We start from the raw sequence: 26,359 nt of genomic DNA on the forward strand, positions 1-26,359 counted from the left end.
AAGGGTAAAGGAAAGCTTTTCCTACCCAACACCCCGCTTAGGTAACCAGTCTCACTGGTTTTTGGTATCTTTTCCTTGACTTTCTTTCTGCAAAGATAAGCAGAGACATGATTACTTTCTTATTTAAGTATTTCCTATGTAAAAGGTATAAATACTATAAATACTCTTTGTCTTTAGTTTTGTTTTGTTTTGTTTTTTAATTAATAATATACCCAGAGGGGCACTTTGGCTGGCTTGGTCAAAAGAACATGAGACTCCTGATTGCAGGGTCCTGAGTTTGAGCCCCATGTTGGGTGTAGAGATTATTTAAATAAATAAGTAATTAAACATACACACACACACACACACACACACACACACACGAAACCACTCCATGTCAGTCCACAGAGATCTTCCTCATTTTATTTCTGCCTCGTTCTCTGTTGGATGGATGTACCCTTCTTCATAGTTTACATCTCTTACATTTAAGTGCCTCAGCAGTTCCCAATATTTTGCACTTTTGAACAATGCTGCAGTTGAATAACCTTGTGCATATTTATTTTTGTATCACGGGAGATCTATATTCAGGGCAAATTCCTACATCAGGGATTTTTTTGGTCAAGGGGCTGTTGATTTCCATTGTATTCTACTATCTTGTATTCCACTACAAGGACCTCCAAATCTACTTTCTCAAGTTTAAATTCAGGCTACCCAACCATAAAGGCTGAGGCTCATTTTTCTGGATCCAAAGTGGGGCAAACTGTTGTGTTGGCTCAGTCCAGACACACCAGTCGAAAGACTTGAGAAAGAAAAATAAATCAGAGGCATGAAGAATTTGCAAATAATCTATGCGCAGATAATAGGACAGTATATCACAGCCTTCACAAACATAAATAATAACCGGGGAGAGGATATAACATGTCGTAACATGCTTTGTTACAACAGCAACAAAGAAGATAAAATACTGAGCAGTGCATTCAACAAGGAATGTTCGAAATTTATATGAGGAGAACATTAAAATACTGAAAGACACAAAAATGGATTTGGACAAATGGAGAATTGTCTTGCTCTTGGAAAAGAGAACTCAATGGGACACTTCCATTGGTTCCCCCAAGTAAATTTATTTATATAAAAATATTTTTTTAATGTTTATTTTTGAGAGAGAGAGAGACAGAGCGTGGGGGGGGGGGGGGGGGGGGAGGAGCAGAGAGAGAGGGAGACACAGAATCCGAAGCAGGCTCCAGGCTCTGAGCTGTCGGCACAGAGCCCAATGCGGGGCTTGAACCCACAAACTGTGAGATCGTGACCTGAGGGGAAGTCGGACGCCTAACTGACGGAGTCACCCAGGTGTCCCTCTCCCCCAGTAAATTTATAAGTCTAATGCAATTCCAATTAAGCTACCAAAACATTTTTTCTAGATCTTAAGCAGATGCTAAAATTCACATGGAAGGATAAACACGTAAGAATAGGTAGGAAAACCTGAAAAAGACAAGTTGAGCATCCCAGACAAGGGGTCCCAAGATGCTGCCACCTGCTGCCCGGAGATGGTACTGCAACCCTTCTGAGCAAAGCAAATCCTGTCCTATTGGTATTAAATAGCTTTTGAACACGGTGCGAGAAGTCTAAGACATCTTGCGTTTGTTTTTTGGTTTTGTTTATGTTTTTGTTTTTTGCCTTCCATGTCCTCCTTCATCAGGGCCTTTATGCGGTTTAGCATCTTTAGAATTCTTTCTGGGCTTCAGAGTCCAAATCCTAAAGACAGAGTTCAGGGGGGTAAGATGAACTGAAATGCCTTGGGCTTGGTCCAAATTCTCAACGTGGGGTTTGAGAAAATGCAGGACGATGGGAGGATAGAGAATAAAAGGGGAGGAAACTGGGTCCTTGTTGTATCGGGCTTTTTACAGACAGTAATTTTTTAAATCGTTGCGAAATGGGCACCCTAAAAGTCGTGTTACAGATTAGAAAACGGTGGCCTAAGATTAGAAGGCTGTGCGTTTAAGGGTAAAATCGTGACTGTCCTACAAATGTAAAATGAACACACGTCAAGGATTTTATTTAACTTATTAATTGATGAAGGAACCAGTGAGAGGGAAATACTGGTTCAAAGGACAGCCCAAAGTACAGACACATACGGGCAACGAGGAATGCTAAATGAACTTGCTTGTACATATAAAATGGGTCACCATCCACAGGGGAGTCATTGTGTCTTCATTGTACAAAACTTTCCACATCTTCGTGGACAAGACTCATTTTTATTACTATCAGTTGTCTACAACTCAGAGAGTGGCCAAATAGCTCAAAGACAAGGAAAGGTGCAGATCCTTCTAGAATCTGATAAGCCCCGGAAGGGTCCTCTAGACAATCTACAGTGAAATTAAGCAACGCCTTCAAGATTTCACAGCTGCTAAGTACAAGATTTGGAATTCAAAACCAAATCTAGGGGCGACTGGGCGGCTCAGTCAGTTATGTGTCTGACTCTTGATCTCAGCGAGCCGAAGTCAGACGCTCAACCGACTGAGCCACCCGGGCGCCCCGATCTCAGCGAATGTCTTGATCTCAGGGTCATGAGTTCAAGCCCCTCAATGGGCTCCTCGCCCATTGGGTGTAAAGCCTACTCAGGCAAAACACCAACTCGACGTGCGTCCGTAGATTCAGGCTTCTTCCCCTCGTGTCAAGCATCTTCTGGACAGTGAAGGGTGAATTTCAGCAGGGATCTGTGGTATTGACCAGTCATCACGCCATTTCGTTCAAATTCCTTGGTCTCCAGACCGGAGTCCTCCTCCCTTTGAACGGAACCCGTAGCGATGTTCCGAGGTCTCCAAAACCTCAGTCATTTGCCATCTTGGGAGTCTCTCCTCAGTGGTCCCCGGGGGTGTCTGGAGGGGCTTGGAGCCCAAACTGAGCCCTGGGAAAATGCCGGGAGGCCTCAAAACCCCCCCACCCTGCCCCGTGCCCCAGAAAGGCCGAGGAGACCGCTGCTGTCCAGGCTCCTGTCACATCTTTGGTTTGGAAGTTACGGAACGCTGGTACAGCCGGATTATACCTTCATCGTGCAGCCGCTTCCAGAGCGTTCTCTCTAACTGGAAGTCGTGGTTGATGTAAAAGACTGTTCTTTTCCAGGACTTATCGTAGTAGTGATCGGAGAATTGCTCGTGGCCCTCGGTGATGAAGCCATAGGCACTCAGCTACATAAAGGTCGGAGGAGAGAGAAGCCTGAAGTCTCTCTCTCTCAGGCTCGCTCTCGTGGTCTCTATGTGTCGGGGAGGGGGGCCGTATCCTGGCTCTAGCCCCGGGGCTCTGGACGCAGGCCCCTGGACGGACACTTACGGGGCCACGCTCCCCCGCCCTCCCGGCCGTCGTCCGGTGCTGGGCACGTCCAGGAACAGCCCGCAGCTCTTTCCCCAGGTGGCCCCACTCTTGCTCCAGAATCTCACCTGGTCGCAGAGCTGAAGGGCTGTGAGCAGGAGGAGGGCGCCGGTCGTGGGGCGGTAGATTCTCCAGTGCGCAGTGTCCAGGGTCTTGGACCTCAGGAACCTGGGAAGTGCCCCGGCCCCGGGCTGTCAGGAGGCTGCAGGGCTGACAGGGACCCGGGCCTCTCCACACGCCTCGGCTGCCCTCACCTGTTTTTCATGTACCGCAGCGAGTCGGGGTGCAGCAGCAGGTATCTGTCCCATGGCGGGTCTCCCTGGAAAGCCACCTGGGGCCTGTGCCTGTGGGCAGGAAGGGGTCATTCGGGCTCCGTTCTCTCGCCTCCTCCCGTGGGGGCCAAGTCAGGGCACCCGGTACCCCATCTCCAGGTGACAGCGGAGGCTGTCCCCACCCGCCCAACCCCCTTCAGAGCCGCTCCAGACACAGCTCCGCGGGGGGGGCCGGGGGGTGGGGGAGGAGGGGGGGGCGGGGGTACCTGAACCAGGAAAGGCTAGTCTTCACCAGGCTCTGATTGAGAAACATGGCCTCCAGCCACTCATAGTCTCGGGTGCCTTCCAGAAAGTGCAGGTAGCGGACGTCCTGGGGACCAGGGACAGTGTGTGGTCCGAGTCCCGCCTTCAGGACCAGGGGCGGCCCGGCTCTGACTCCGGCCCGCCCCCTTGCTCTTTCCGGCTCTGTCCGGCCATCGTCCGTGTTCTTGCCCCTCGTACGAGCAGACCCTGCACCAACCAGACCCCAGACCCAGGACACCCGGCTCCCTGTCTGGGCTCGTGCACCCTCATTCAGATTCTGCGTGCGGCCGGGCCCGTCCCTCCTTGCTCACCTTCCCCAGAGGCACGTGCCGGAAACCCTGACCCTCCAAGGCCATGAGCGACTGGGTCAGGGAGAAGGCAGTGAAGCCGTAAAACGACGTCCGGGTGCCCACATCCTGTTCGTAGCCCTTAGTGACCGCTCCACTCAGTCTACACAGAAAGAGGCACACGGAACCCGTGAGTGCGGGAGGGAACGCACAGAGGTGGGGGGGGGAATGCACAGAAATGGTGGGGGGCGCGGCAGCTATAGGGGAGTCTCCGGAGAGCCCAGGATTCCACCTTCCAGGTACAGGCAGAGAACGCCCGATGAGACCTCTCAGAAGAGCCCGTCCCCGTAGGAGGGAGGCCGGGCGGGAGCCCGGGGCCGGACCGCTCACCGGAAGACGTGATCGTGGCTGTCTATCTCCTGGCCCACGCGAGAGTTGTTCAAGATGCCCCCGTTGCCCACCACGGCGCACGTGACGCACTGGGAACTCCCGGCGGGGAGACCGGCCAGGAGCAGCTGTTGCTGGGGCACCGGAGGGAAGCGGGTCACGACCTTCCGCACCACTGAAACGGGGGAGGTTCACGTTCAGTCCCCGGAGGGGCCCGGAGGCAGCCCATCGTTTCTCCCGGGGCTGGCGGCCTCCAGCGAAGAGGCAGGCCAGAGGCAGAGGGCAGCTGCCGTGTGCTGTGGGCCCAGGCCCCTCCCCGCGCCCCCCACCCCGGAAGACTCACACGAGTAGTTGAGCTCCATGAACCCAAAGGGTGGCGCAAAGTGCTCTAGACGGTCCCACTCGCTCTGGTTGAAGCGGCTGGAGTCCAGGAAGAGGGTGAGGTTGGCCAGAAAGAGTGTCCGCAGCCAGGGTGACTTGGAGGCCTTGACCTTCACGGAGTCGGGGCAGGTCTACACGCAGGAAGGCGGGTCAGGCAGGCCCAGGCCCCGGAAGGCCACGGCCAGGGGCGGGGCTGGGGGCAGGGGCAGAAAGTGGGCCTGAGAAGGTTGGAAGGCACTGCAGCTTCCGTGGTATTCGGGATGCAGGTTTGGCCGTCCTGCTGCAGAGCGGGTAGATTCTCTGACCCTGCCCGGTGACCCTGTCCGGTGACCCTGCCCGGTGACCCTGCCCAGGCCTTCTGGGAGCTCCAGGGCAGGCCCGGGCCAGGATCTGGGCCTGCCTTCCCGTCCAGCCTCCACCACTTTTGGAAAGAAGGATGGGGAGGGCACGGGGTGGGACCAGGCAGGGCCTGGGGGCGGAGCCCGGGAGGTCAGAGAGGTGGGGTGGCCTGTCTGTCTGCAGGGGCCCTCAGAGCAGGGAGCCAGGGGGAGGACTCACCGTCTGTAGGGCCCCCACGTCAAAGCTGTATTGCTCCGCGAAATCCCACCGGGGCTCAGACTTGAAGTTGGCGGCCCGCAGGCTTCGGCTTCTCTGTGTGGTGCGGGCCTGGAGAGGGGTGGAGGGTGGCTTGGCCCGGGGTGTCTCCCGGCGGGGCATCACGGCCGAGGCCCCTCCTTTCATTGACCCTGCTCCCGGGGTGGTCAGCGCCTCGGCCTGGCTTTCTGGCACAGGTGTCCTTGCCGTGGTGGCCGCTTTGGCCCGAGGCTTCGAGGGCACCGTCCTGGTGGCCGTGGGCTCCCCATTCTGGTCCTGCCTTCCTTTGGTTGTCCTCGCGTCCTGACTCCTCAGTGACAGTGCCTCTGAGGCCACTCCCCCATCCCGTGCCCTCGGGGGCCGCGTGTCCAGCACGGTGTCCTTCCTCTTTCGACCCCTCGGTGGGGCCGGCCCAGTCGAGGTGGCCCCAGCGGTCTCTTCTCTGAGGTCCCCCTTGGCAGGGTGGGCTGTGGTCTGGGCCGGGGGCACCTGCACGCTGTTCCCTCGCGCGGACGATGAGGCAGGAGCCGCTGTCCTTCCTTCCCGTGGGGGAGCCTGCCGTGCAGACTTGTGTGGCGACCCTGAAGATCTCTCCTCGTCACCCATGTGCTGACGCCTAGGGACGGATGTGCCCTTTGATTAGGGTCCAGGATCGTATCAACAGGTTGAAGCATAAATGGTGTTTCTTTTTGTGCCTCGGGTGGACTTCAAACCGGTTTCCGCGAGACATGAGTATCGCCATCTATGCCCCAAATGAAGCTGTTGGCGTTGGGTCTGGAAACTTACCCGTGACCTCGAAGCAGCGGGCGGTGGTGGCTTGGAGTTTGTTAGGGGAACTGGCGTCAGGAGTGCCGCTGACAAGGCTGACCTTGGACAGCGCCCTCTCTGCTCTGGCTCCAGGATGACTGTGTGACTCCGCCCTGTTACTGATATCTGTAGGATGCTGTTGACCTTTTCTCTTTTTCTTTTTTTAAATTTTACTTTTTTTTAAATGCTTGTTTATTTTTGAGAGAGACAGACAGACAGACAGACAGACAGACAGAAAGAGAGAGACAGTGTGAGCGGGGAAGGGAGGGGAGAGAGAGAGGGAGCCACAGAATCCGAAGCTGACTCCAGGCTTCGAGCTGTCAGCACAGAGCCCGACGCGGGGCTCGAACCCACGAACCGCGAGATCATGACCTGAGCCGAAGTCGGACGCTCAACCGACTGAGCCACCCAGGCGCCCCGTCTCTTCCTTTTTTAATGAAGGGTAGGTAACAAAGGTAACCTTGTTCATAAGGGAGTAGGAAAATATACATTCATGTCAAGACTATAGCTCCCATCCTTGATCGAAAGATCGGCCTGAAATATTTACTTCGACCCCTGCCTAACAACAAGCTTGCCTGTTGGCATTGTTGGGAAAAAATCTCGGGCCTCAGCAAGTATTCACAGGTTTTGGGGGGCGATTCCTGGGAGCCTTGGGAGAAAGAATCATCCTCTCTGGTGACCTAGCCATCATCCTAATGGATTTCCAGGTGTCCTTAACAAACGTGGGGGAGAATTTGAAACATGTACTCGCAGAAGAACATCTCATTCAACAGCTGTTCACTGTCTCCGTGCGATGTGCTTTGTGGGTCCCAGGAATACAAATTTGAACGAGGCACAGACCTCGAACCCACAGAAAACACAGTCACTGTTGTTACAGGTGGAAGACAGAGGAGACTTTGATCCCTAGACCAGTAGAGGGCTGGCCCAAGGCGGTACCGCAATAAGGAGATTACCCATGTTAATCCTTCCTCGTGTGGGGCCTCCCTCTGCATTGTGGCCGTGTTTCCTGCTTCCTGCGCCCCAGGGAAGAATGCTTGTTCAAGTGCTCCAAGAAGGACACTCTCTGTTCTGACTTTCAAACTTCTCTGGAGGCTGTTAGGCAAAGGCTGGCAGTGGGGTCCTTCCTCCTGGGAACACTTAACACATTGTTACCTGGGCTCAGTGAACAAATGCCCCTGCCTTTGTTTTATGGCTCAGAGAAGGGACTCGAACGAGAGCTATCCCAGACCAGAAAGGAGACAAAGGCCGCGAGGCAGGGCTGGGCTGTGACAGAGGAACAGCCTGGAAAAGATAATAGCCTTCAAGGTTTGAAGCCTTTATTCTTTTTTTGTTTTCCGTTTTTAACTTAAAAAAAAGGGGGGGGGGAAGGGGCGGGGAGATTTATCATAAGGAGAGAAAACATCTTGAGCCCAAGGCCAGGACATGGTTGGGGCTCTAGAAGGTTCTGGAACCTGGAATCTCTCTTTGAGGCCTGTCCCTGTTCCTACCTATCCTGTTTCCCTCAGCCTGCTTTCTTCTCTCTGCTCCTCAGCCCGCATGGAGGATGGCAACCCCAAGTCACCTGCCCCAGGGACTGTTGACTCTCCTTCTGTCTCACTTGGGTCCCTTCTCCGTCCCTGGCCACATGGTAAGTGACACGGGTCTCATGGCAAGTGGCCTCCTGGGGTCCACCCTGTGCACGGGAGGAAGACAGTCTCAAGAGAAAGAGGGGGTTATTGGCTCATGAGCTGGGCAGACGCCCCTAAAGTATCCATTCTGAAAGAGGACCATCCACGCGGAGTGGAAAAGCTGAGAGAGTTCAGAACATACGCTTGATGGATTTGGGCCACCTTTGTTTCGTAGAAAGGTTTGAGGCCTTGAGACTCACTCCTCCCCTTAAAGAAAAATTTTTTAAAAATGTTTATTTATTCTTGAGACAGAGAGAGACAGAGCATGAACAGGGGAGGGGCAGAGAGAGAGGGAGACACAGAATCCCAAGCAGCGTCCAGGCTCCGAGCTGTCAGCACAGAGCCCGACACGGGGCTCGAACTCAGAGCCGTGAGATCATGACCTGAGCCGAAGTCAGATGCTTAACCGACTGAGCCACCCAGGCACCCCTTCTCCCCTTTAATGTCACAACTGAGCTGAAGCCCCAGGCTCCGGGCACAGGCGAAGGCCTAGGTGTTAACTCTCATGGCAAACAGCTCTCGTCACTCAGCCTTGAACCTCGGATGCACCTCCACCCGCATTTCCCACGCCCAAACCGCAAGAGGCATCTAGAAGTTTCCCTTCCAAACTGCGAGCACCTTCGCGTGGCTGTGATCGGGGAGCTGGTGTGGCAGGGTGGTTTTCCACCCTAGACGCGGTGGGCGTGCAGCCCAGACAGCTGGCCCTCTGCCTCGTGGTCACGCCAGCCCCTAAAGAGGGGGCACCAGGCATTCCTTCCTGCAGCCCCTTCCAGAAGCGGGAGCCCCAGGGCCCCGTGCAGGGCTGTCTGCCTGCGACGCTGGCAGATTACTGATGACTCTTTTAAGTTTTACACGGAGTTGCAGCAGTGACCCAGGTACTGACAAAATTATGTAATTAAGTTCCATTTCAATTCCCTATAATTAAACACAACTATGATTGCTAGGAATGTGGGTGTTTATGTAGGCATTTCCTTCTGTTCCTGCCTGGTATTTACTGAATGCTCAAATTCCTTCTGGCCATATGGTGAATGCCCTGCATTCGTCTTGTCCAGATCCTATGTGATCCTGAATGTAAACACCATGGGCAAGGCCGGGGCGGGGGGCGGGTGGGAGGGGTGGTGAAGGAGGGGACCCTGTTTTCTGTTAAGGGTTCCGGGGGACAGGCAAGTCATTTATGGATCGCATCCAAGCAAAAAGCAATTCCATATCCAATTCTGATCTACCGGGGAGGTAAAAACGTAAAATGTTGCACTTTAAAAATAAATTTATCAGCGGGGATCACATAGCTCTAGTCACAAAGAGGTTCAAGGTTTCTTTGTCCTTGGTGCCATGAAACAACGGTTGGCAAGCGTGCAATAGCACAGTGGATCCTTGAATGGTGTGTAGGTTGGGGGGGCGCCAGCCCACACACAGTCGAAAATCTGCGCGTAACTTTTGACTCCCCCCAGACTCAACTCCTAATAGTCTGCTGGTGACTGGAATCCTTATCAAGAGCATGCACAAGTCAATCAACACACGTTTTGTGTGTTACATGCATTGCATACGTGTTCCTACAATCAAGTCAGCCAGAGAAGAGAGAACGTCTTTCAGAAAATCCTAAGGAAAATAGGGGGCGCCTGGGTGGCTCAGTCGGTTAAGCGTCCGACTTTGGCTCAGGTCATGGTCTCGCGGTTCATGAGTTCGAGCCCCGCATCGGGCTCTGTGCTGACAGCTCGGAGCCTGCTTGGGATTCTCTCTCTCCCTTTCTTTCTTTCTCTGCCCCTCCCTCACTTGTGTATGCTCACTTCCTCTCTCTCAAAAATAAACTTTAAAAAATTAAAAAAAAAAAAAAAAGATTCTTTTATCCAGGAAAAGAAAACAGCTCAAAACACCTCCTTGAGGATCTAGCAATTGCACATCTAGGTATTCATCCGAAGCAAATGAAAATGCTAGTCTGAGCGGCGCCTGGGTGGCTCAGTTGGTTAAGGGGCCGACTTTGGCTCAGGTCATGATCTCAGGGTTCGTGAGTTCAAGCCCTGCATTGGGCTCTGTGCAGACAGCTCAGAGCCTGGAGCCTGCTTCGGATTCTGGGATTCTGTGTCTCCCTCTCTCTGCCCCTCCCCACTTGAGCTCTGTCTCTCTCTCTCTCAAAAATAAATAAACATTAAAAAAAATAAATAAATAAAAAGAAGAGAAAATGCTAGTCTGAGAAGACACACACACCCCTGTGTTCATGGCAACACTACTCGCAACAGCGGAGATACGGAAGCGACCCAAGTGTCCATCGGTAGATGAATGGATAAAGACGCGGCCAATGTGTACAGAATGGAGTTGCTCAGCCATTAAAAAGAACGAGATCTTGCCATTTGCAGCAACGTGGATGGACCTGGGGGGGTATTACACTAAGTGAAATGAGCCAAAGATCTTCCAGTAATAAATAAGACACGGGGGTGTGAAGTCCATGCATCGGGAATATACGATAATATCGTAACAACTTGGTATGGTGACAAGGGGTAACTAGCCTTATTGTGAGCATTTCATAATGTCTGTGAATATCGAATCATTATGTTGTACGCCTGAAACTGATACACAATTTCGTATATCAGTTATTCTTTAATAACCGCCCCCCCCCCAAACCAAAACCCTTTGATTTCCCTAAATAATTCTGGGCTGTGCCATTCAGTGGAACAGACGCTGAACAGGCTCCAGGCTAGGTGTGCCTGCCTTGTGATAAGTGGCTGGCCACACACATGCCTCTAATCACGTCCTCACGACCCGGACCCCCTTCCCCGGAATCCCCACCATCAGCTTCTTTGCTCACTCTTTTTATCTTGAGCCTCTTCAGGGTCACGCATCTGGTTCCCCCACCTGGGTTTTCATGATGCCTGCCTCTCCTTGGAAAGGGGAACCAACTGTAGGGTCCCCACAGTGTCTTTCCTCACCCCCTGCTGAGGACCCTCTGTGATGGGCGGCTCTCCGCTCCAGTACCTGATTTGTATTAAGCCTTCAGGGGGACAGGCAAATCATTCAGGGATCACATCCAAGCAAAAAGCAAATCCAACGTCAAGTTCTAATCTATTGGGGGGGGGTGGTTAAAAATATAAAATGTCGCACTTTTGGGGCGCCTGGGTGGCTCAGTCGGTTGAGCGTCGGGGTTCGGCTCAGGTCATGATCTCACGGTTTGTGAGTTCAAGCCCCTGCGTCGCGCTCTGTGCTGACAGCTCAGATTCTGGGTCTCCCTCTCTCTCTGCCCCTCCCCTGCTCACACTCTGTCTTTCTTTCCTTCAGAAATAAATAAATATTCTTTAAAAATGTAAAGTAATTCAGTAACAGTAGGGCGCCTGGGTGGCTCCGTAGGTTAAGTGTCTGACTTCAGCTCAGGTCTTGATCTCAAGGTCCGTGAGTTCGAGTCCCGCGTTGGGCTCTGTGCTGACAGCTCAGAGCCTGGAATCTGGTTCAGATTCTGGGTCTCCCTCTCTCTCTGCCCCTCCCCCGCTCACACTGTCTCTCTCTCTCTCTCTCTCTCTGTGTCAAAAATAAACATTAAAAAAAAAAAACAACATCATAGCCCAGCCTGGAGCCTCCCCAACTCCCTTGGTGCCGGCCGACATAACTCTTTAGGGACTCCGGTCTTCTCTGAGATGAAAACCAATCATTCTGCTTCCCCCTCCCCCAAACTTTGAAGTTTATTTCCCCCAGGAAATCCTGACACTTTCTTGCATGATTTACATTTTAGAACTTCACTTTGAATCTTTAGACGCGTCCACAAGTTGCTTCAGTCGCTAAAATCTCTACTTTGCCTTAATTCTCTTTATAGGCTCGAAAGAAAACACCCAGAAATCTGTATTCTATTGTTATTCCAAGTGTTCGCTTTTCAAATCAAAGCCAATTCTCTTATTTGTGTAGTTTCCGGCCAATTAAATCCTAATGGGGAACAATAGAAACCGGGAGAAGAAGAGGAAACACATCTAAGCCACTGCTCCTAACGCTTCAGTAGCGGGATCCAATTTCCAAAGCTCTCCCCCAGCAGGGGAGCCCTGAGCCTTCTCTGGGATCCCATTCACCTCACTGAACTCACTGTGGCCCAGGGTGGGTGGGAGGCTGGTTTAAATGTTGGACGATTTCCCTCCCTGGGATCCACAAATACAGACACAAGCCTACAGCTCTCCCCAGACCCAGAGGCGTGAGTCTTGAGATTAGTTAAGGAGAGTAGGGAAGACCTTGAACGTGAACGGGGAGGGTGGTGGGTGTGACCGAGGTCATTGTTGTAAACCCAGGAATGGCAGGTATGTCTGGGTCAAGAATCACAGATACGAGATGAGACCCTGTGGCCCGGTGGCTGGGAAACGATCCTTGTGAACCAAGACTGTTTAAAGCAGAGTCTATGTTTATCACCTGTATCTGGTACCTAGCTTACCTCTCTTGGGGATAATCACAGAAAACTAACTTCCCGGCACTGGGCAAGAGGACAGCGGAGCTCACTGCGGTGGAAAGTCACCTGCTTGAGTTCCAGCCCGGCCACCAAGTGACCAGCTGTGGGATCTTGGGCAAGGTGCAGAACCCTTAGAGCCCCTGTTTCCTCATCTGTTAAATGGGACTCTGTTTTCTTTTTTAAGAACTCCAAACTTACCTTTATTATGATATTTAGGGAAATATGTCATTAATGTTGAATGGCTACCGATGAGGCACTTACATTTTACTAAGATTTCATTTAAACTACCTCAAATCAAATAAGTTTAGCTCTCATTTTGCACATTATTGATAAAATGTATTGGCCTCTTTGGGTTTTGTTTTGTTTAAAATTTTTTTTAACGTTTATTTATTATTGAGAGAGAGAGAGAGAGAGAGCATGAGCGGGGGAGGGGCAGGGAGAGAGGAAGACACAGAATCCGAAGCAGGCTCCAGGCTCTGAGCTGTCAGCACAGACCCTGATGCCGGGCTCGAACCCACGAATTGCGGGATCATGACCTGAGCTGAAGTCAGACGCCTAACCAACTGAGACACCCAGGTGCCCCAGTAAGAACTAGAAAGTAAAGGACACCCTGAAAGACCTTAGAGGGAGGAGAAGATTTGGTGAAATAGATCAAATGTCTCGGAGAAGGACTTGTCTGTTTCCTCCCACCATCGCCCCCTCCCTAGAAAGTTTAGTCTGGGTGAAGAGGACAGAGAGGAGAGAGGGGCTCTGGGTCCCAAGTTCGGAGGGCTCCTGAGCCCTACTTGTCGTGTTCCTAGGGTCCTGACAGACAATGGCTGCACACTGAACCCAGGAAGACAGAACCGTAATTCTGACAACATCAGGAAATTCTCACACCTAAGCCAGGTGGACATGAAAAGGCCAAGAGGCAGGGACGACGGTTGTCTCCACGGCCACACGAGGGCTAAGAATCAGCCACCCCTACCCAGGCGCTGGCACGGCGTGGCCATCCGGGAGCCCTTGACATCATCCTGGGGAGGCGGCAGAGGAGGGAGGACGGTCCCGACATGAAGTTTCCCTGCAGCTCCATGAATGGGGGTCCAGGATCGGAAACCAGGAAGTTATAGAAAAGAAAGTTCTGTGTCTTAGACCAAAATAAGATAAAAAAGAGAATCCACAGAATTGTTGAAGACAAATTCATTCCAGACCAGGAAAGCCAAGCAGGTAGAGACATGGTCTTAGCTGGTATCTACCTATCCAGGGGCACAATGGAGACTGGGACCAAATGAAGAAGATACGAGAAGTAGTCCAATAACCCAGGTTTGAAATCATACAGTTGTGTCCCAGTCCTTCCTCTCCACTGCCTCCCCATCCTGTTTGTTGCCAAATCCAGCCGATCTGAGTTATTCAGGCCTTTCTTCCGACCAAATCCAGCCGATCTGAGTTATTCAGGCCTTTCTTCCGAACGCCGTCCGCCCAGGGCTCTTGGGCCCTAAACCATTGCAACAGCCTCTAACCTAGCCCCCCACGGAGACCACCTTCCCCCCACCATCTGCCGTGCAATCTACTAACTGAGGAATCTGCACAATGCACAAATGTATTCAAGTTACTCCGTTCCTGTAAAGCTTTTCCTAGCCGTGGAATCTAACCGTTGGTCCCTCAAGGGCCACGCATTCACTCTTTCATCAACAAGTGTTTAAAAACCACCTCGCAGGGGCGCCTGGGTGGCTCAGTCGGTTAAGCGTCCGGCTCTCGACTTCCATTCAGGTCATGAGCGCACTATTGGTGGGATCGAACCCCGAGTCAGACTTCGTCGCTGAGAGCCGGGATCCTGCTGCGCATTCTCTCCCCCGCCCCTGCCCCTCCCCTGCTTGTGCTCCCCCCCCCCCCCCGCAAATAAATGAATTAACTTTAGAAACAAAAAATGAAAAAACACTGCTGAGGGACGGGGGTGGGGCTTGTGACACCAGCCTGGGTCGTGGCTTGGAGCACAGACTCCGGAGCCAGCTGGCCTGTGTCTGAACTTAAGTGACAAGGGTGACCTTGGTTGGGAAAGTTGCCTAACTGCTCTTATCCGTAAAAGAGGGGTGTTGCTGATAATAGTATCTACCCAAAAGCCTTGATATGTGGTCAGTAATCATGGGTTCTGGAGACCAGTGCCTGGCATGCGGAGCCCCTATCAGCCTTGCTCACATGAGTCATCAGTCCCTCGAGGAACACGCCCCGCCCCCCCACCGGTGGCCCTGCTTCTGCACCGTTCCTTCTGCTGCCTCCTTAGTGCGCGGTGTCCCCCGTGCTGCCATGTCGCCCAGCCCGCCAGCGCTCTGCAAATACCACCAGGATGTTGTCCTGACCCTGCCCCCTGGATGTAATTACTCTTCTCTGTTTCTTCCCATAGCGCTCGTCACCTTGGACTTAAATCGGGGGGTGGGAGGGTATTTGCCACTATTAATAATGTCATCCTCCCTCTCTTGCTTCTTGTGTGGCTCTCCCCTCCATCGGACTTTGAGTCTCCTGAGAGTGAACGCGTTCCGGGTAATGGAGTTCAAATCCCGTGTTCACGTCTCTGTCTTGCTCCTTCCTGGCTGGGTGGGATTAGGCTTAACCTTTTGGAGCCTCATCTCCCTCATTTGTGTAAAAGAATAAAAACGCTGATCTTGGGCGACGATTGCGAAGATTGGAAATCACCCCCGGAAAAAAAAAAAAAAAAGGGAAATAACCCCCAGAAAGCTCCTGAGCATAGGTGCAGGTCTGGGGAAATCTCCAGCTCTGAGATGATATTGAGTTGTCGTTAACATGCAGACTTGGGAACAGGGACCTTCAGAAACCGCTGATCCTATACTTGGGTTGGCATTCTACGACTCCCTTTTATGTCTGATTTTACTGTCACCCTTTGCCCAGGCAGCACTGTGGGGGGAGGTGGGCCACCCCCACCCCCACCCCGACCCCGTCTCTAACCGCACACGTGCCTCCCCTCCCCCCACTCTTCTTCAAAGTGTCTCCTGATTTTCCGCTTCTTCCTACCCCACCCCTCCCAGATCTTCTGCACCTTACCTTTCAGTGCCTAAATCTGCCAGGGAGGGCATTTGTCAGCCCCGGTCCTTCCCTTCACCGCAGGATAGTCCGCTGTGGAAGTCCCTCCCTTGGTTCCTGCCCTGGGTCAGGCCAAAGCTGTGACTCACACCTCCCTTCCGATCCATCCTGTTCCCTCCTGGCAGACCAATCCTGCTTTGGTGAGGTCGCCTCCCTGCCTGAAAACCTCTTGCATCAAGCCTCGGCCCCACCCTCCTGAAATGCCCTCCCTGGGCTCCCCAGAGCAAGCCCCTCATTTCTGCAAGGCGGATTCGGATTCGCCCGAGGCTCAGCCAAGAGGACACTTCTGCAGGTCGGCCTCCTTGTTTATGCTATCCTCCCCACAAGCCTTTTCCAAGCCCTCCCTGCCTCCGAGGTCCTTCTTCTCAACGAAGCTTTCAACAGACACACAACCTTTCCTCCAGGGACCTCTGGCTCAAGGCGCTCAGTCTCTGCTCTGCGGTTGATTGGCAGGGTAGTAAGGAGAGACTTTCACTGAGAAGTCTCAGCGTGTGGCCCTTTCCCTATCTCTGATGCCTAGGGCAGATTTACTCACTTCACAGCCACCTTTGATGATTCAAACTCCGTCCACACACAAAACGAAACAAAACAATTACAGAAAAGATTTTAAAAAACAAAGCAAAACACCTAAACCCCAAATTCAGTCTCATCCATTTAGAATTCCAGGTGTCCCGCCTCCCCCCCCCCCCACCCCAGGCTTGGCAGGGGTGAGGCTGGAGGGGTGGGGGAGGTGGGGGCAGCTAGAATCCCTGGTCAGGCACAGAGTAGACCTTCCCTTCCTTCTGAAGACCTAGCTCTCCTGTATTATTACTCAAGTCTGGGAAGAGTGGGGAGCACTTGGTGTCCCCGCTCGCACTGAGGTTCCAGTGGCTTCTGTCTGCTGACGTGGTGCTCTCGCTAGGGTCAGTAAGTGTGGCTTCCCTGGGGCAGCGCTCTCCTTTGCATTGAGGATCCCCTCATGAATGCCCCCAACAGTATTCGGGGTCCCCAAACGCTTCTCTGGAGTGGATGTCCCTTTACTTGGCCCCAGCGGGTAATTGGGGGGTTCTGGGGCCGTGATCCCTCCTGGCACCACAGGAGTGCTGACCTGCCGTCCACAGCCTCCTGGGCTCTGAAGGCCCAGGCCAGAGCCTTCTTCCCACGTACATTACACCATGGACAATTCCCACCACCTTCCGCCTTCAGAAATCTCTAGACCAGAAACAGGCACCAGTCTGCTTATATCTCCCCCTAATTCCAGGACATGTGACATTGGCTGGGGAAGGAGACCAGGCATCCGGGTCACTATGAGTGACTCCTGCAGCCCACTCCTACCCCAACGTGTGTCTCCAGGGACACTGTAATCCTCTGACCTTCTCTCCTTCCCTGGGCTTCTTTTATTTTGTACAAACTTTCTTTAATGTTTACTTATTTATGAGAGAGAGAGAGAGAACACAAGCCAGGGGAGGGGCAGAGAGAGAGGGAGACACAGAATCCAAAGCAGGCTCCAGGCCCTGGACTGTCAGCACAGAGCCAGTTGTGGGGCTCGAACCAACGAACTGTGAGATCATGACCTGAGCCAAAGTCGGATGTTGAACCAACTGAGCCACCCAGGCGCCCCTCCCTCCCCGGTCTTCTTGTTTAAGCCAGATTGCGTTGGGTTTTTGTCACTTGTGGTCAAGAGAGTTCAGCGTATGCAAACCCAGATTCACACCATGCACAAAAATAGGCTTCAGGTAGGTTAACGATTTAAGCTTAAAAAAAGTACAAAAATATTAGTAGACAATGCAGAAGGCAATGGGAAGGGGAAGAACAATAAGATAAAAATGGAGGGAGGCAAACCATAAGAGACTCTTAAATACAGAGAACAAACTGAGGGTTGCTGGAGGGGAGGTGGGTGGGGGGATGGGCTAAATGGGCGATGGGCATTAAGGAGGGCACTCGCTGGGATGAGCACTTGTAAGTGATGAACCACTGGGTTCTACTCCTGAACCTAAGACTACACTGTGTGTTCACTAATGTATATATATTCACTAATGTATATATATTCACTAATGTATATATATGTATACATCACTATATATATATATATATATATATATATATATATATGGCAATTTATAAAATTTTGGGGTGGGACAGACTTTCCCCCAAATTGCACAAAGTCCAGTGGCCATAAAGGAAACGATAAATAGATTTCACCTACATAAGAAGGAGTTGTGTCACGTGAGATAGCATAAACAAGGCAATAAAAACAAACATCAGCCTGAAGAAAACATTTCAAGTATTGTTACATCTACGATAGAAAAGGGTTAATATCCCTAATACACAAAAAACTCCTATCGTTAAATAAAAGAGAAATAATTTCGCTTCCTTTTTTGGGGGGTGGGGAAGCAAGAGATATGACCCAGCCATTCCCTAGAAAAAGATAAGCGGCGGTGACAGCTGGCTGACTTAGTTAGAAAAAATGCAAATGGTCAGCACACGTCAGAGGACCCTCAAATTCACGGTGGCCTGAGAAGTGCAAAGTCAAAAGAGAAACATATTTTCACCTCTCAGTTTCTAGAAACTTCAAAAGCATTAGTGACCTAGTGTGGTGACTGAGGAGAGAGTCAATGTTCACACCTGTTACCTTTTCAGAGTTGATGTGATGGCATCTGATGGGACTAGATTTGTATGTAAGGATGAACTTGGGGGCCAGAATTAAGCGAAGGAAGAGGTTCTTTTTTTCTTTTCTTTTCTTTTCTTTATTTTTTTGGGGGGAGAGGTCATTTTCTGACAAACTCCACGGGGAGAGTGTGATTTTGAAGTGCATGGAATCGGGGCGCCTGGGTGGCTCAGTCGGTTAAGCGGCCGACTTCGGCTCAGGTCACGATCTCGCGGTCCGTGAGTTCGAGGCCCGCGTCGGGCTCTGTGCTGACAGCTCAGAGCCAGGAGCCTGTTTTGGATTCTGTGTCTCCCTCTCTCTGACCCTCCCCCGTTCAAGCTCTGTCTCTCTCTCTGTCTCAAAAATAAATAAAAAAACGTTAAAAAAAAATAAAATTTGAAGTGCATGGAATCCACGGGGTAAATCTTGTGCTTTAGGACACGGTGAATGGCATGTAAGAACTCACCCCAAAGCTGCTATTATCATTCACGGTCCCAGAGGGGGAAGGCATTTTCTGTCTATACCTTCCGGAGACCCAGACTCCTCGTTCTCAGACTCCTGCCCACGTTTCCCCTCTACCAGCCCCAAGCCATCTGGACCCCTTGGTTTTCCCACCTCTGACACCTGCTTGTCCCCCAGAGGCCTCCTGGGATCTTTCTTGCCAGTGTTTCTTGACAACATCCCTGACCCCCGCCTACCCCCGTGTGGGTGCAGCAGGTTCCCCAGGCTTCCCTGGACGAGAGGCTTTCAAGTTTCCTCTAATAAATTCTGAGGCATTGGGAAAGGGGCCAGAACCTTACCTGAAAGGTTTCGTATCGGGTTCCTTAACGAAGGAGGGCAGGACAAAGAATAAGGAGATCAACACGGCCAAAAGCAAGAGCCATTGGACAGCTTGGTCCAGACGACTGGGTCTCCGCAGGCAGGTCCTCATGGTGGTGGCTCGGGTGCTGCGAGAAAGTTCTGTATATCCTGGAGCTTTGATGTGGACCGCAGGTAGTTTAAGGGCTTAGGACTCCTGGCCAGGGAGTGCACGCCGTTTGTCTTGACGGTGAACCACTCTGATAGGCACGGAGTCTATCAGTGTCTGCGAGGGAAAGGAGGAGTTGCCTTCCCTGCTTTGTGGAGGCTTATACGCTGGCGTGGCTCGAAGGAAGAGAAACTCCTTTTGTTCAAACAAGTTTGGTTTCCTTTTCTTTGTCTCTGAAGCCAATTTCTGCATGTAGAACTTTATGAGAAACATGCACACGTCACAGGGAACCTCGCTTTTATCAGGTTCCAAACCCTTGGGGACCCTGGACAAGTGCAGATGCTGGGAAAGCCTTGAACGGCCCCCAAGTTCAACATGACCTTTATAAGGAAGGTACAGGGAATCTGGTTGGCTTTAAGACCTTCTAGCAGTCTCTCCTAAAAGAACGTTGTGCAGCCGTAGACCAGAGCTTCGAGAACATCTCATTTGCGAACTGTTCAGGGTGGTAGCTCTCAGTCCTGGGTGCGCATTAGAATCACTTGGGAGCTTTGCTACATCCCATGCCCAGACTGCAACCCCCACCAACGAAGCCGGAACCCCACGGGTGGCTCTTCTCCCAGGCAGGGGTATTTTTTTTTGAGTTCCCCCAGGTGATCCCGACACGCGGCCAAGTCGAGAACCGCTGATTTACCGTCAGTCGGCTCAACCTTCCCGGCTTCTCATCCGGAGTCATGGCCATGACAGCAACGAGTGGCGTGGGTGCAGGCGAGAGCTCTGAGCCAGGCACTCTGAACGGTGCGCGTGTGGGACCGCCCTCACAGACACCCGAGCTGCTAGGCGTTGTTATCAACCCCCTTTTGCGGTTGGGGACATCGCCTTTGAGAGCAGGCGGCTTGCCCCAGATCACGGAGGGAGCCCTCAGCTCTCGGGGACCCATCCGACTGACCTACAGACTGCATCCTTATCTGCTGAGTGACGACACCTCTGAGAAGTCATTAATTCTGTTTTGATAGGAAGAACAAAAGGTGTGAGGCCTAGGGGAAATGTGTAGCTCAGAGAAGTGATACCAAGACCCGGTGTAGAAGACTTAGAAAATTCAGAGACGCAGCCCTTGGTCAAGTACCGTGGGTTAGTACTTTCCAAACTCTCGCTTACAGGATGTTGAATCACACAGGGGTTATCCAGCAGCCGAAATGGCTCGCGATCCTAAGCTCTGAAGGTCGCGGGACCTGGGTTCATGGCTCACACACGGAAGGGTGCATTCAGAGGAATTGCACAGCCTCCCATCCTGTACCCAATGTCCTTGGCCTTCACCCAGGGCACGCACCAATAAATGTTTAAACCGTCTTCCCCAGGCAGGATGAAAACAGTAAGAACATGCTTCTGAGTGGCTGCCAGGAATAGAGACGCAGGATGGGCTTCCTCTGCCCCTTGCCATACGCCGGGACGCATGGCACTGTTCCAGGGGAGGGGCTGGGAACGAGGAGACAAGTGCCTCTCAGTGCTGATTCAGTCTCTCTCTCTCTCTCTCTCTCTCTCTCTCTCTGAACACACCTAACCTGCAAATGACCCTATACACTGATTCTATAAACATTGTCTGCATAGACCCGGGTTAAGTTCTAACTCTCCGCCTTAACCGACCCTTAATTGACCAGAGTTCGCCCGTGAACTTGGCACGAGCAATCGCCCGACACCCTGGTGCCTGTTCGCCATGCTAGGCAAACGGACCGCGCTTGAGGAAGGCGCTGGCTTACCCTTGGCACTGGTCTGATCGCGACGAAGCATCTCTTACATCTCGCCCCCTGCTCTTGGAGAAGGTTCTGGCTGCCAGTGTTTTCTCTCTGCCTTCCACAGCGCGGAGAGATCTAAGTGGGCTCCTGGGTGCGAGCTGAGCCACCGAACAACGGTCTGTGCCGCTCACCACCTCAGCGGTGGGTGGAACTGGGAGCCCTCGAAGCCCGCTGAGGGGGTGGGGGGTGGGGTGGCAGACAATCCAGACTTCTGGCTTCTTGGTTCTCGGGTTCCAGACAATGTCGCTGCCGGGCACAGAGTGAGATCCAGAGAAACACGCGTTCTAGTGGAAACAGACTTTCCGAATGGGTTTCCGGCCATCACCACGGTTTCGCATTAGGTAAGGTGGACAAACCACCCTCTCCTTTTAAAAGCCTCTGACTTTAGAGTTTATATGTCAGCTGACGGGATGCACGAGATCTTCCGTGCAGATAAAGTTGGTAAAAGATCATTCTCGGTAAAAGGTAAGATTGCGACGCTCCCGCGGATATGAAACGTGAACATGTGTTAAAGGTTTTATTCCACTCGTAAGCAAACCGGGCAATATTGATCTCAAAGAAGTGCAGGGGCACCTGGATGGCTCAGTCGGTCGGGCGACCAACTCTTGATTTTGGCTCGGGTCGTGATCTCACAGTTGGTGAGTTCGAGCCGCCCCCACGTCGGGCTCTGCGCCGGTCGCTCAGAGCCTGCTTGGGATCTTCCCTGTCTCTCTTTTTCTCTGTCCGTCCCCCTCCGTTTGTACTCTCTCTGTCTCTCTCAAAATAAATCAGCTTAAATAAAAATAAGCAAATACATAAAAGAGAAATGCAGAGGCACAAATTAAAACAGAGTAAGGATGGTTAACAATGATTGCAAATGGGGGCAAAACTGGTTTTTCCACAAAGAGGAGGAGCATCAGATAGACAGGACAGAATCTGCATGATTATCAACTCCCTGCAATTTACAGAGTTGTAAAATAGTTCAAAGACCGTGGGAGGCTGAAATCAGCTAAGCTGGAGAGAGGTCTTGTAGACAATGCGCCCTTTTCCGCTGACGCACGACAATGTTTCTGGAGTGCGTGTCCCTTGGAATCACTCCAGGATTAGAACTGTTGACCTCAACCTTTGGATCCTCTCTGCTGGAAGAGACTCTTGATGACTTAGAGGAATGCTGGGTTAAATGGAAAGAGGTCAGCTTCTTAGGAGCGGTGGGAAGCGGCATTCAATGCCCCAGTATATGTCCTGCCTTCTCTAATTCTATTTTCTGTACCAGGCCCACTCCAAACTTTTTTTTTTAAAACAGTCCAACTGAGATATGATTTATAGATAGTGTCTAGTTCATCCACTTAAGTGTACAATTCAATGGGTTTTAGTATATATATATATATATATATATATATATATGTTTTTTAAATTTTTTATGTTTTATGTATATTTGAGAGAGAGAGAGAGAGAGACAGTGAGTGAGCAGGGGAGGGGCAGAGAGAGACAGACACAGAATCCGAAGCAGGCTCCAGGCTCCAAGCTGTCCGCACAGAGTCCGACGTGGGGCGCGAACCCAGGAACCGTGAGATCATGACCCGAGCCGAAGACGGACCCTTCACCGACTGAGCCACCCAGGTGCCCCCCAAAAATAGAGTTTTAACTCCTGAGCCTTTGTTGTCTGATGAAGGAGTTGATGATTGAGAGTGCCCTGGGCAAGCATTCACTCTTGCGCTAGATAGCCTCTCTTCCAGACACAATGTCCTACCTCCCGGGCGGTCACAGTCAGCGGTGTGCTCGTCTTGGAACACCGGGTCTGGATCAGGCAGCCTGTGGGGAGCCATCTGGACTACGGCGGTATTTGTGGAGGCGGCTAGAAAGGCCAGGTGGACCCTGATGGACCTCCACGACAACGTTTCTTTAGTCTCCGGGCGCAGGGACAGTATTTCCTGTTCTCCGGAGACTCACTATCAAAGAAGAATCTTCCTTCATTTCCTAAGATCATAGCCTACCCTTCCTTGGCACATGGGAGAGCGTCTAGCCTTCCCACGTTCTCTCCTCGTGGAGAAATTCATCTGGGGGCGGGGGGGGGGGGGGGGGAAGGTGAATGTGTCCTGCGGGCCCGGCGTCATGGTGACAAGCACTATCTGAAAGAAACGTGACCTGAGAGCATTTGTTTATTTCACACTTGGTGAGAGATCACCGTAGGGCAAGACACACAGGGCCTTCCCTGGGGGCACGGGGCAGGGTTGACCAGCCTGAGCGCAAAAAGGTTTCCCGGGCAGTGCTCCCGACATGGCCAGTGAGGCCCCCAGAAAACACGGGACACGGACAGCGCCAAAGACAGTGCCAGGGCGGGGAGCGGGGGGGGGGGGGGGCGCCCGTGTGGCTCAGTCGGTTCAGCGTCAGACTTCGGCTCGGGTCACGATCTCATGGTTCGTGGGTTCGAGCCCCGCGTCGGGCTCCGTGCGGACAGCTCGGAACCCCGGGGCCCGCTTTGGTGCTCCGTCTCTCTGTCTCTCAAAAATAAATACACGTTAAAAAGGCAGCTCCAGGAAGGCCGAGGATGTGATGTAAGCGGGAAAACTCCGTGCTGCCCTCCGCCAGCCCAGAGAGGAGAGGCTGAGAGGTAATGGCCAACGGCCATCTGCAGCGCTAATCATCGCTGTGTAGAAGGTAGCTTTGTGGAGAGGCTTCTCTGGGTTGGCAGGAGACTGATCTTTGACGACAGTTCCCCAACACTAGGCCCTGTTGGTGCTGCAGACGTGCAGATAAAGTCCTGACCTCCCGGAGGCTGCCTGCCGGGCAGAGAGGCTGATGAGACTCTGATAAACAGACAAGGGTGGGTTCTGTGAAGGGAAACCATGGGGGGGGGGGGTGAGAGCTGTGGTCAGGGACAGCCTCTCGGGGGAGGGAGCAGGTGAAGGAAGGAGGCAGGCCACCAGGAAGATACGGGCAGACACCGGGCTGAGCCGAAGGGACAGGAACCCGAGACCCGGAGGGAGAGTCGGAAGCTGCTTGGCACAGAAAGAGACCAAATGCCGGGCTGGGGCTGAGCCAACAGAGGGACGGGTGGGGGCGGGGGTGCAGCTAGAGTTGGGAAAATGGAATTCAAAACAAATCTCCCCACCCAAAACCCTCCGGGCAGAGATGCGCGAGAAAGAAAACACTTTCCCTGTTGAATAACCTGACACCAGGATTCAAAGGGCTTTTGTAGGCAATCCGCTAAGAGATAGCAAAGACAGAGAGAAACCCTGCCCTTGGATGCGGCCGAGAGAGAGCGTGTTCACAACATAAACAGGGTCGAGTCCTCCGGTAAGAGGGCTTCGCAGCGCATCTGGCCCGTGGAGTTCATCCTAACTCCCCTCGGGGGGTCGGGGGAGACCATCTGTGTGGGCTCACTGGCTTTAAACAAAGCAAAATAAACTAGGCTCCTGGCCGCCCACAGAAACCCGGGCGCTGGGGGTGCTATCTTCCTTGATCACATTTCAAAGAGATGCTTCCAGAGTCTTGGAGAAAGACCTTCCCGGGGCTGGCAAGAGGATTCTTTAGCCTTCAAAAGACTCACATACATTTCAAACAGGCAAAGAGTTTACATGTTTTCTAAAGCAAATGCCCTAAGACAAGGGAGGGGGAGAGGACTCTCTATCCTTAGTTTCCACAGGGGAATTATTTTTCCCTTGTATTTGCTCTTACCCTGGAAAAGCAAAGCATGTGGGTGTTGTAAGTCTCACTGAGAAGGTTCGGTTCATTCCGAGCTTGATGGACAGGCCCGGGAGGACTGGAGCTGGACAGCCTTCTACAGGCTCACCCTGGGTGCTGGATGGCCACTGGGGCCCCCAGGCTCGGCCTGACCGCCGCAGCCAGGAGGGGACTTTGGAGCCTCCAGAAGGCGGAGAGAGATACTGATGTCTTTTTATGGTTTGGGCCAAGTAAACCAGGCAGATCTGCTTAACTGCAGCCCTCTTTTCGTCGCTCTGCCGGAGCCCTGAATTCCTGTGTAATGAGTGCCATGAGGTCATTACGGAACACATTCGGCATTCTTCCACTTTTCCTGGTCTTTTCTCTAGGACGCGCTCTCCCAAACGTTTCAAACTTCTCCCTACAAGGCGGAAATGAAGTAGAGAGTCGGGAAACAAAATCTGGGGAGCTATTTATGGGAAGAGAAAAGAACGAATGAGGACAGTGGCACAGCAAAGTCGAGGAAGGTAGACAGTAATTCGTGCAGCCGCAGGGCGAGGCTTTGAATGTGCCCCGCTCCTGATAAAGCAAGCAAAGAGAGAGGGCATTACCCACATCAGACCAAAACAAGTTGGTTTTTTTTTCTTCTTCTTCTTTTTTTCAGGTTCTCCACCTGGATCCTTGGTGCTCCCCTCCTCCTTTATGTAACCGTCAGTAGAATATTCCAGCTAAACAAACAGGTCTCTGAAAAGAAGCAAACTGATGACAGGTTCTTTTATGCTTGTAGTGCCGAATCTTAAATAGACTTACACCCTGACAGCGCTCTGAAAAGTTTCCTCTCTGCCTGGCGGGCTGGGAGCTGACGTTTACGTGCGGAGATCAACCCACTCACCTGAATGTGTGTGACATTTCCGTTTGCTGTTTTTCTTGTTTATTCTTTGGCTATCTGCTGTTGTTGTGTGTTTGTTGGAGAACACTCTCCCTATTTCCAAACCGCAGGCTGGTCAGAAACGAGGAGCTGATTGGATCTTTTCTGTGCCTCCACGGGAAGGTTTGTTTTGTTCTTGTTTTCATACCTTTGCAAGATCTTGGCTCTCGGAAAGGCACATGTGACTTCACGCCGTACATGATGCGTTTACCACGGAGACTTTTAGCACCTAACTGTGCAACTGCCTCCAGTAAAGGCAGCTGTTTGCCAGATCATATGATAAGAAGGACCTTCGGGTCACTTTGGGAATGCGAGTCTTTTAACCCTTGGGGAGTCCTCCCCCTTCTTGGGGTGGCCAGGCTGTTTTCCCGGAGGCTCATGGCTCTAACGGAGTCTCAATGGGTTCCACGGCCGGCAGGCTCCTTCTGGCGGCCAACGTAGAAGGCGTCGCATCCGCCTCCCCGTCTCTCTCTCGTTACACCCTGCCTCGATTTAGCCGCATAACCTTGAGCAAATCACACATTAACGGTTATAAAGATAACAGCTCACAAAGGCACAGACTCTGTTCTAAGCAGTTACACATACTGTCTTATTCCTCATAACAACCTGATGAAGGTGGCAGTTAAAATCCCCGTTTTACCATTTTACAGATAAAGTGAAGGACAGTAGCTTCCCAGAGGCCACTCCGCTGGGAAGTTGCTCGGCCAGGATTCGGGCACCCCCACCACTCTGCCGTGTGGCCAAGGGCTTTGTGAAGATGTATACGTCGTCCGTAACATCAGCTAGTTGACCACGTGTCCTCCAAGGTCCCCACGAGCCCCGCAAGTGTCCATGATGCTCAGTGGCTCACTAGCGTGCGTGCAGAAGAGGAATTCTC

At 52.1% G+C, this 26,359-nt stretch overlaps 1 protein-coding gene and 2 long non-coding RNA genes across 9 annotated transcripts; 1 reads left to right on the forward strand and 2 right to left on the reverse strand.

The window, feature by feature from the left end:
- Window positions 1-2,496: 2,496 nt before the first annotated feature.
- Window positions 2,497-20,000, reverse strand: ST6GALNAC1 (ST6 N-acetylgalactosaminide alpha-2,6-sialyltransferase 1). Of its 5 annotated transcripts, none has more exons than XM_042916150.1 (10): window positions 18,956-20,000; window positions 5,534-6,185; window positions 4,938-5,106; window positions 4,598-4,769; window positions 4,232-4,370; window positions 3,884-3,987; window positions 3,600-3,689; window positions 3,414-3,513; window positions 3,023-3,164; window positions 2,497-2,884 (listed from the first exon to the last, which is right to left on the reverse strand). In XM_042916150.1, exons 1-10 carry the CDS (start codon window positions 19,084-19,086, stop codon window positions 2,727-2,729), a joined length of 1,857 nt encoding a protein of 618 aa, XP_042772084.1. In that variant the 5' UTR covers window positions 19,087-20,000; the 3' UTR covers window positions 2,497-2,726. The 5 variants fall into 5 exon arrangements, with proteins under 5 accessions (XP_042772084.1, XP_042772087.1, XP_042772086.1 ...); XM_042916153.1 differs by lacking the exon at window positions 18,956-20,000 and adding an exon at window positions 6,356-6,573; XM_042916152.1 differs by having other exon boundaries at window positions 2,805-3,164.
- LOC122206715 lies at window positions 15,759-25,453 on the forward strand. 2 transcript variants are annotated; one of them, XR_006196560.1, is made up of 4 exons: window positions 15,759-15,821; window positions 20,778-21,053; window positions 21,150-21,253; window positions 25,219-25,453. It is a non-coding gene; the product is annotated as an uncharacterized LOC122206715 (long non-coding RNA). The 2 variants fall into 2 exon arrangements; XR_006196559.1 differs by lacking the exon at window positions 15,759-15,821 and having other exon boundaries at window positions 20,516-21,053.
- On the reverse strand, window positions 23,294-26,202 carry LOC122206714. Of its 2 annotated transcripts, XR_006196558.1 has the most exons (5): window positions 26,123-26,202; window positions 25,447-25,987; window positions 25,170-25,298; window positions 24,570-24,975; window positions 23,294-23,671 (listed from the first exon to the last, which is right to left on the reverse strand). It is a non-coding gene; the product is annotated as an uncharacterized LOC122206714 (long non-coding RNA). The 2 variants fall into 2 exon arrangements; XR_006196557.1 differs by lacking the exon at window positions 26,123-26,202 and having other exon boundaries at window positions 25,228-25,298; window positions 25,447-25,503.
- Window positions 26,203-26,359: the final 157 nt, after the last annotated feature.

Source organism: Panthera leo, chromosome E1 (genome assembly GCF_018350215.1).
Source record: "Panthera leo isolate Ple1 chromosome E1, P.leo_Ple1_pat1.1, whole genome shotgun sequence".
NCBI lineage: Eukaryota > Metazoa > Chordata > Mammalia > Carnivora > Felidae > Panthera > Panthera leo.

Bases quoted from the DNA above. Each gene is read 5' to 3' on its own strand.
- ST6GALNAC1 (XM_042916150.1), bottom strand. From the start codon at position 19,086: ATGAGGACCTGCCTGCGGAGACCCAGTCGTCTGGACCAAGCTGTCCAA. The intron at 6,186-18,955 runs GTAAGGTTCTGG...ATCCGTCCCTAG, and splicing joins CCCGATACGAAACCTTTCAG to GCGTCAGCACATGGGTGACG. The intron at 3,165-3,413 runs GTGAGATTCTGG...ACCTTTATGTAG, and splicing joins CCCTTCAGCTCTGCGACCAG to CTGAGTGCCTATGGCTTCAT.